At 42.4% G+C, this 9,127-nt stretch overlaps 1 protein-coding gene across 1 annotated transcript; it reads left to right on the top strand.

Annotated features, from left to right (window-relative positions):
• Window positions 1-359: 359 nt before the first annotated feature.
• On the top strand, window positions 360-5,642 carry LOC123066440 (uncharacterized). Its single transcript, XM_044489524.1, has 14 exons — window positions 360-661; window positions 741-868; window positions 963-1,238; window positions 1,345-1,475; window positions 1,581-1,645; window positions 1,838-1,921; window positions 2,032-2,115; window positions 2,239-2,304; window positions 2,418-2,555; window positions 2,627-2,754; window positions 2,835-3,098; window positions 3,262-3,392; window positions 5,369-5,407; window positions 5,505-5,642. Exons 1-14 carry the CDS (start codon window positions 463-465, stop codon window positions 5,578-5,580), a joined length of 1,809 nt encoding a protein of 602 aa, XP_044345459.1. The 5' UTR covers window positions 360-462; the 3' UTR covers window positions 5,581-5,642.
• The last annotated feature ends 3,485 nt before the right edge of the window (window positions 5,643-9,127 follow it).

Genomic DNA, 9,127 nt, shown 5'->3' with positions numbered 1-9,127 from the left:
GATCTGCCTCAGCAGATATGGTCGAAAACAGTTATTTCACATTAACAAGTTACGCCCTCCAGTCTTTGAAAACTTGGCGGTATGGACAAGGGTATAGTCAATCTCTAGGTACTTTGGTTACTTATATGTTTTGATATATATTTAAATTGGACTCTTGGGAATGATGTGCATTGATTTGTCTTGAATACTTCTATCATATAATACCTTTATCATTTTTTACAAATACATAATAAATAGAACTGGGGATCAATGTTATACATTTTGAATACCGTGTCGATGTCCAAATTGCCAAGCTTTTGAAGACTTGAGGCCTTGAGGGTGTATATCTTTTACTTTTATCACTGGCTTCGAAGTACAAGTTAAGTTACTTGCATGCAATTTTGAACAAAAAATTTCAAACTTAAGTACAGTGAAGATAATTTCTTATCTTTCTTGTTTGGGGACCCAAATTTGGCAGCGAAGATGCTGAGAGTTAAGCGAAGAGCTAGATACTTAAATGGACAGCAAAAAAATGGTAAGAGCCTAAAGAAAGTATCCAGCATCTTGACTGATTGTAAAGATACGGCGGAGAGCATCGAGCAAAAACTTTGTTGGACGGAACTCGGTCAAGAACTTGCTACCAAGTTTTCCGCAAGCATTGTCTCGCTTGCTTCATATGATGGTGATTATACTATTTTATTCCCAGTATTTTTTCCTCAAAATCATCAATTGACAATAACTGAAACAGTGATCTTGTGTAGGAGACAAGCTGCATTATAAAAGCACAGGCATAGTTGTTGAAAACAGTTTACGTAACACATCTATTCTCACCTCGTCAGCTTTGGTTAGCACATCAGATAGTGGACGTAGGTTCATCTTTGGACTGAAGGTTTGTGCTGCCTATTTTTCTGCGCCTGATTTGCTTATTTTAGATATTGGTGGTCATCTGGTAGTCATGCTGTATTTCTGTGATGTCATTACAGATAAAATTGCGCCTTCCAAATAACCAAGTGGTCGATGGGTGGATACAACATTCTGTTTTGCCTTTCAGTATGGTTATGGTGGTCACTACATATTCCCCTGATCTTCGTACAGTATGTTTCAGTAACAGCGTGCAAGTTCAGCGGCATACTGATTTGTTAGCTCTCAAGCGTTGTTTCCAGTCAGGCAAGTTAATGCAAACACATGGGGTACCAAGTGATGATCCAAGTAAAATTGACAGCAAAGGGCGTATGTTGTCCACATGCAAAATTACTATGGTGCGTTGAAGGTTTCTCTCCATATTTGTCGACTCATTATATGCACTGTCTTTGTATGCTTCAAAATTTACAATTTTCCTATGTACACATTTCATTCTTGTGCTAGGATGGAAGTGGTGGTCCACTTGTTGATCCTGATGGGAATATTGCTGGGATGAATGACTACCATGATCAGGAAGGAACTCCATATGTGCAAGGAAATAAGATTGATGAATGTTTGAGGGTTGCTCGGATAAGGTATGTTATCTAGAAATCATTTAATCATACTTGTATGTGTTATGTTCATGAAAAATCAATCATATTTAACTGTATGCATCATGATGAGATCACTACATTATGCAGTAGGGAGGAAATGCAACGAAATTACTGGCAAAATCTTTCCAGTGCTTTAAGGCGCCATCTAGAAGGTGAGCTAAGAATGGTCACTCTTTTAAGGCTTCTAAATTATGTGATAACATGCTATTCTTCGTCATTTTCCAATGTTACTTGTTTCATACTCTTCGAGATTAGTTTATGGTCTGCTAATCAATTCATGCTTTAAGTGAGCTACTCCAGCATAAAACTCAATATTTTTCTGTTCTGTCTCTTTTTTATTATAGGTAGCTCCAATCAAAATGGCTGTAGTGGGGGAAATGAAAATAATAACCAGAAACAAGTTTTATCTTCTATCCCTGAGCCACAAGGTGAATCACTTCAGAGTCACTTCTGATGTGTATTATCATGCAAGTTATCATAATCCACTGTAACTTTCGGTCATTACTGACACATTGCCATTAATGTCTTCATCTTCTAGCACTAGAATTCAATGAGGATGCACCTACACCAGAGCTCATTGATGACGAACATAAGCGTGTTCTAGCTCCCTGGCCATCTAATGGTATGCTTTTCGTTTTGCTGATTATGACTTTGCATAGTCATGAACTGCTTCATCTTGTGGCAGCAACATTTGTATTTATTTTGCTTACACATTGTTATGAATTGCTTCACCTTGTCACACTAGGCCTTACAAAGATGATAAATGATCAATTAAAGTCTGATGGTTATCCCTTACCAGTTTATGCTGATGGTGAGTTGCTTCTATTGATTGTGCTGAGTGCTAACAATTCCCTCTTGTATCACATTATGGACTACTCTACTCTGTTATCTCATTTAACTATTATGCCATGCTTATTTAACCAGGAGGCATGCGTTTGGAAGCTAATTTTGAAGAGAAATTTGGCACAGATATCTTGAGTGAACCTGCTAGAAGAATTACTTTAAAGATGTCTCGGAGTGTTGTTGCACTCGCTTCATTCAATGGTGATTTAATGTTATTAGCTTTTTATTTTCCACTTTTTTTGTTTTATATGATTACTGGTTAAGACTGAAATTACCCTTTGCAGTCAATAGAAGGCATTTTGCTTGCACAGGTGTATGTATAGAATTTGATGGATCGACATCCACCACAAGAGTTCTGACTTCAGCAAGCTTGGTTAGAACTTCTGGTGATGAAAACGAGATTGTTGATAACCTAGAGGTTTGTAGTACTAGATTAGTAGTTATTTACTCTTTACTTGTTCATCAAGACACTGGTTAAGTCTCACTTCATCATTGCAGATTAAAGTGTGTCTTCCAAGTGAGCTGTGCATTATAGGGAAATTAGAAAAATATGATTTCTGCTATAATGTTGCTGTTATCAGCATCCCCATGTTTCGCAGTAATCGACCAGCAATATTGGTTGATGCACCTCAAACTGAGGTATTAGCTCTTGGCCGTGTCTTTAAATCAGGCAAGATTATGGCTGCAGAGGGGTCAGTGACTGGCGAACGATGTAAATTTGGTTGCAAAGAGCTTAAGATCTCCACCTGTAAAATCACCAAGGTATATTGCGTTGCTAGCTTACTTGATTTCTCTTACATATTTTTTGCATGATGGAAATAATTAGTTTCTTATGAATAAGTGACTACATCAGTAGGCATACTACGAACATCTTTTTTCCCTGTGTAACCATTGCTAAATGTCACTTCTGTTTTTTCTGCTATAGGCTGGAATTGGAGGGCCCATTGTTGATTTTAAGGGGAATGTTGTTGGCATGAACTTCTATGACACGGAAGGAACTCCTTACCTGCCAAGTAAGATAATTATGAAAGTATTGAGGAGTTTCGATGCAGAGCGGTATGCCTTCTATCATTTTTGTACAATATTCAAGTGCTCCAGTCACTAGTAGAAAAAGGGTCTTTTGTCCCGGTTCTAGAGGCCTTTAGTCCCGGTTCCCGGTTCTAGAACCGGGACTAAAGGGTCGTTACTAAAGACACCCCCCCTTTAGTCCCGGTTCTTATACGAACCGGGACTAAAGGCCCTCCACGTGGCTGTTGCCTGGAGGTCCACCTTTAGTCAACCGGTACTAAATGATTTTTTTTGAATTTGTTTTGAATTTTTTTTTGAAATATTTCCCGATTTTCAAATTTCTGACTTATTTTAACCTCTAATCTCTAATCACCCCTCACCACTGCTCAATTTAATCTCTAATCACCCCTCATCATTCCAAATCATCTAACTCACGGTCATCCATCCTCCCACTCCCCCAGCCTGAGCACGCTTAACTTCCGGGTTCTATTCTCCCTCGTTTCCAAGTCTGCACTTGTTGTTTTCCTGACAATAGTAAGATGTCAATCCTATTAACCCTCAGGAGTTTAGCTTGAGCATGAAGTCACACATTTCACTGTTTGAGTTTGAAACTATTGTTCTAAAAATAATAATTATTTAGTAACCCTAATATTTCTTGAATAAGTAGTTTGACCATTGTTTGACCACAGTTTGACCAGATTTGACCAAAGTTCAAAAAAACTGAAATAATTATTTAGTAACACTAATATTCTTAAATAATTATTTAGTAACACTAATACTTCTTGAATAAGTAGTTTGACTATAGTTTGACCAGATTTAACGAGTTTTTTTTAAAAAAACTGAAATTTGAGCATAACTTTTTTTTTCCTTTTGGAATTTGAGGATTCTACAAATTTGCAAATAGGCGTAGGCGGTCAAAATTGGATGCGGATTTTCGTGCTGAACATTTTGATATATTATACATTTTTTAAGACATCGTATGCAAAAGTTATAGCCGTTTTACATTTTCCCTACACTTTTTGTAAAACATGTCCAAATTTAAGTTTTTAAAATTTCCTAACTAGTAGATGTAGTAACATAACTACATCTCGAAGGATTTTAAATTTTGAAGTTTTTATCATTTTCTTTTGCTTTTTACAAAACTGAAAAGGCGATACACCGGGAGGGGTGGGGTAGGATTTGAAAATTGCACCATTAGTACCGGTTCGTGGTACGAACCGGTACTAAAGGTCTAACCTTTAGTACCGGTTGGTGCCACAAACCGGTACTAATGCCTCAACCCCATTAGTACCGGTTCGTGGCACGAATGGGTACTAAAGGTTAGACCGGTTAGACCTTTAGTACCGGTTCGTGCCACGAACCAGTACTAATGGGCATCACACCCTTTAGTCCCGGTTCGTGGCACCAACCGGGACTAAAGGTCCCATTTGAACCGGGAGTAATGCCTATACGGTGCCCTAGCCGCTCGAACCGGGACTAATGCTCACATTAGTCCTGGTTCGCAATGCAACCGGTACTAATGCTCTTTTCTGGCCGAACCAAAGCCCTGTATTCTACTAGTGAGTGCTTTTCATGTACATAGTATTAAGGTGTTAGTGAAGTAGACTTGAGTGATCAGTTTGTTCCTTTCTAGTTTAATTTTGGGTCATACATCTTGGAGTGCACAATTGTAGAATTTGGGTTCAGTTTGGTTGTTGGTCGTATGGTAATTTTCAGATTTAGTTTGGCACTGATGTGTAAGCTTTTTAGTTGATTTTGCACTTTGTCAACGCGTTGGAAATGTTAAAAATATTTATGCTCTAAATAATCACATGTTAGTTCTTGGTTCAAAGTTGAGGCGTCAAATCATGTGCTGGAGTTACTGAGGGTCAGGTGCCTCTGCTCTCAGGGTGTCTTATCCATTTTCCCCTCCTCCCAATCCTATGTAACTTGTTAAGCTATTGAGCTACCATATCAGATTAGATTTTACCAGATTAGACATTCATTTATCCTTAGATGTAAAACCATCCTTTGGTCTACTGTAGGCCTGTTGCTGCTGGTATTACAAAGAAGCCTATTTCTCGGTATGTTCTTTGTATAACATGTATCAATAAGTTTTGTTTACTTAGTTTTACATGGGTCCTTTTTCCTGATTTGTTTCTAAATTATGAAAAATGACAGTTGGCCGTTGCCGAAGCCATATTGGTATTACCCGAGTGGACATCGTCACCGTACAGTCGTAAGATTGAACCAATGATTGCTCAAGACGCACCCAAAGAGTGGTTTGCTCAAATGACAATGACATATATGATATCACAATGACAATCATAACGGTATTACATTACACTGTTGTAACATGATATTGGTATTACATTACATCGTGTACAGCCATATTGGTATTACATTACACCGTTGTAACATTGATATCACAATGACAGTGACTGCTCAAGACATACCCAAAAAGTGCTTTGCTCAAATTTTATTCGAACAAACTTGTACTCCTCGGTAACTTAATTTAAGACGTTTTTTGACACTCATGTATTAGGGTCTTTACATAGAGGAATGGAAAAATATCGCAGAACCGATGATAGGATAGTGGTGGTAGCATCTTTAATGATCTTTAATGCTTGGACCTGGGAGGTATTTGGTCTTGTAAGTTTGGAATTATTGCACCAAACAACAGGTGTTTGAACGGTAAATCCACCTCTGAAATTGCACCGGACCTCTGGAGAATATATGCTTTTTCTGTGACGTAGGGACCTCTAAAGCAACGGGTGGGCGCCACTGGGAATGACTTGGTAGGACATCAGAGTAGAGGTGCAAGCAGCGCCCGCTGCAGCTCGCGTTGACTGCTCATCGCAGGACCTGCACCCGTTGATGCATGTTGGTTGTCGGTGTGGATGGCCGTCAAGACTCATTGGTTGTAGGCTTGTAGCACCGCTTGTCAATGCTTGCAGTTGCCCCTAGCACGAGTGCTTGCCCGTCGTGTCGGTTGCAGCTTGTTGTTCGTGCTGCTCCCTTGCACTAGCCTTGCATGATGACACTTGTAGCATCAATCACCACTGCTCAACAGCCATGCGCGATGACACTCCCAAATGATTGTTGTTGCATGTGACGACGACATGCACTACAAGCAGTCAACGGTGAGGGCTTTGGTGGGGAGCACCTTCGTGCGACAACTCCAAGAGGATGGACAGCGCGAGGGTGTCTTTTGTAGCCCCCTCTCGCCATGGTCAAAAGCATTGGCCACCATTGCTCGTAGTGCACGTTGTCACCACATGTAATAACAGTCATTTGGAGGTGCGGCGGTGCATGTTGATGGTGAGGGCTTTGGTGGGAGCACCCTTGTGCAGCAGTTCCGAGAAGATAGACAGTATGCGGGCGCCTTTTCTAGCACCCCTCGTAGTGGTTTCGCATGGAAAAGGACACCCCTCCTCACAGGGACAACGCCGATAAAAAAAATATGTGGCCATATAGTGATGGGAGAAAGGACCAGGGGTAATAGGGCGAGCCATCGTGTAGGCCTCCCTAGGGACATGCGGCGCACGATAAATGTGACCGCAACGCGTCATATATTGGCTTGCTAATTTGAATCGCTTCCCTTAATGCTTTGTAGGGTTTGAATCCTTCATTAATTAAATTGGATGCTATTATATATTTTGTATTAGTTTCATAAGTTTTGCAGGCTTGAGGAACCTGACTTGCATCTCTACGGGCATGACCCGAAAGCAAAACCAGGACCTAAATAGACATATGTATCTAAGGTTTTTTAGTTTCAAGAAGTGTGGCACACCCAACACACAACATTTGAATCGGAAATCTCTACTCCTATAAAAATCTCAGTTGATGATGATGGTGTGTCTACCTCTGGACAACATGAGCCGTTTGATCTACCTGAAACCAACGGCTGAGATGTGTGTACATAGAGACATGGCCTTGCCACCGGAGGTAGCAGATATTTACCCACCTCTGCCACTGTATAAAATACGGAAGTACTCATCCCAGCCTCGTTTCCTTTATGGTTTATCTCCTTGCATTCTTGCCAGCGGCGGCGAAGGTTCCTGAAGATAGAGTCCAAACTCTAGAACCCACTGCAACATCCTCCCGTCTCCTCCATACGCCCTCCATGTCGGCTGCTCCTCCACAATGCCCTGTCGTCAATCTCCCTGTAGAAATATTTAACAAACTTTGATCCATGGCAGAGCTAATTTTATTGTGGTTTCATTGCAATGCACGGACTCCTTGCTAGTTGTTAGAAAAAGTGTGGCCCGCCATGCTCCCCATGGCTATTTCTCGCCTATTGCGAGACCGACAATAGCCTCACCTCTATCGCAGGGGTTCATGGGCTGACCCATTAAGTCGGTTTTAGAAAGGTTCTATAGACAGGTTTGCACCGCTTTTAGAACCTTTCCAGCTCCTTTTTGTTTCTTGCGTTTCTTTTACGGTTTTACCGATTTTCTACTATTTTCTCCTTTTCATTCTTTCTTCTTTTTATCCTTTCCCACTATTCTTTTCTTTTTATGGGTTTCTGTGTCGGTTTTGAATGGTCTTGTCTCGGTTTTCAAGCTTTTTTGTGTTGGTTTTCTGTGTTTCTTTCTAAGTTTTTTTTATATTTTCTAACTTTTCTTATTTTTCTTTTTTTAAGAAATGTCTAGTTTCATATACATTGTACATTTTTCTTATACACCTAAATTTTGTATAGAAATTAAATATTTTTGAAATACATAATTAATAGTTCTAAAGATATATTTTGATGTCTATCTTCTTCAAACACACTGTACATTTTTCGAATACATCAGGGACAACTCCAAGAGGATGGACAGCGCGAGGGTGTCTTTTCTAGTCCCCTCTCGCCATGGTCAAAAGCATTGGCCACCCTTGCTCGTAGTGCACGTTATCATCACATGTAAGAGCATCTCCAGCCGTTGGCCCATCGGGAGGCGCCAAAAATCACCGCCTGGGGGCGAGCCGGCGCAAAAAATCGGCCTGGAGCGAGTTGGTCCTCAGTCACCGGCCCCATGGCCGCCCCCAGGTGCGTTAAATTGTTTTAAAATAATGTTCGGCGAGTTTGTTTAAAACACGGCTAAATTCATCCAAACTTCGGCGAGTTCATACATATTTAAAATATTTTACACAAAAAAAACGCTACTAGGCCCGCAGTTGCCTCGCCGCTCCTCGCCGCCCGCCGCCCTGAAGCTCTACATGCCGAGGCGGCTGTAGATCTACGTGTAGTCGCCGTCATCGTCGTCGTCGTCGCCTCCTCCGTGGCCGCCGTCCCTGCTGCACCCCTTCCCAGGTTGGCGCGGCGGGTTGGACGGTCCGGGGTGTCCTCCTCCTCGTCGCTGTCGAGGATCACCACGCCATGCTCGTCCTCGCGCCCACGCCTGCGGGCGGCTATCTCCTCCAGGGCTCGGCGCTGCCGGACCATCTCGTTGCGGAGGTAGTCGTCACACGCCCCACTTTAGGTCCTCCTCGTCGGAGAAGCCGCGCCAGACTATGGCCTCGTACTCCGCGAGGAGGCCGGGCTCCGGCTTCGGCCGGACGAGGACGAGGCGTCCAGAGGCGGGGGAGGGGTCGGCGAAGCGGACGCCGGAGCTGCGGGTGCGCTGGCTGACCGGCATGTCCTGGGGCTCCGGCTTGACGGGGGGGGGGGGGAGGAGGAGGCAGAGGGAGCCGGTCGAGCGGCCGGACAAGGAGGAGGACGCCCCCTGCCTCGGCATCCAGGAGCTTCCACGCTAGCGAGAGAAGGACGGTGGAGCGGGGTATTCCAGCCTGGGCGTGTTGCCGCCCTTGATGTACTCGAG

The sequence above is a fragment of the Triticum aestivum genome, chromosome 3B, assembly GCF_018294505.1.
Source record: "Triticum aestivum cultivar Chinese Spring chromosome 3B, IWGSC CS RefSeq v2.1, whole genome shotgun sequence".
In the NCBI taxonomy this organism is placed as follows: Eukaryota; Viridiplantae; Streptophyta; class Magnoliopsida; order Poales; family Poaceae; genus Triticum; species Triticum aestivum.
Note: the sequence above shows the minus strand (reverse complement) of the source record. Positions and strands in the feature narration are given on the sequence as shown.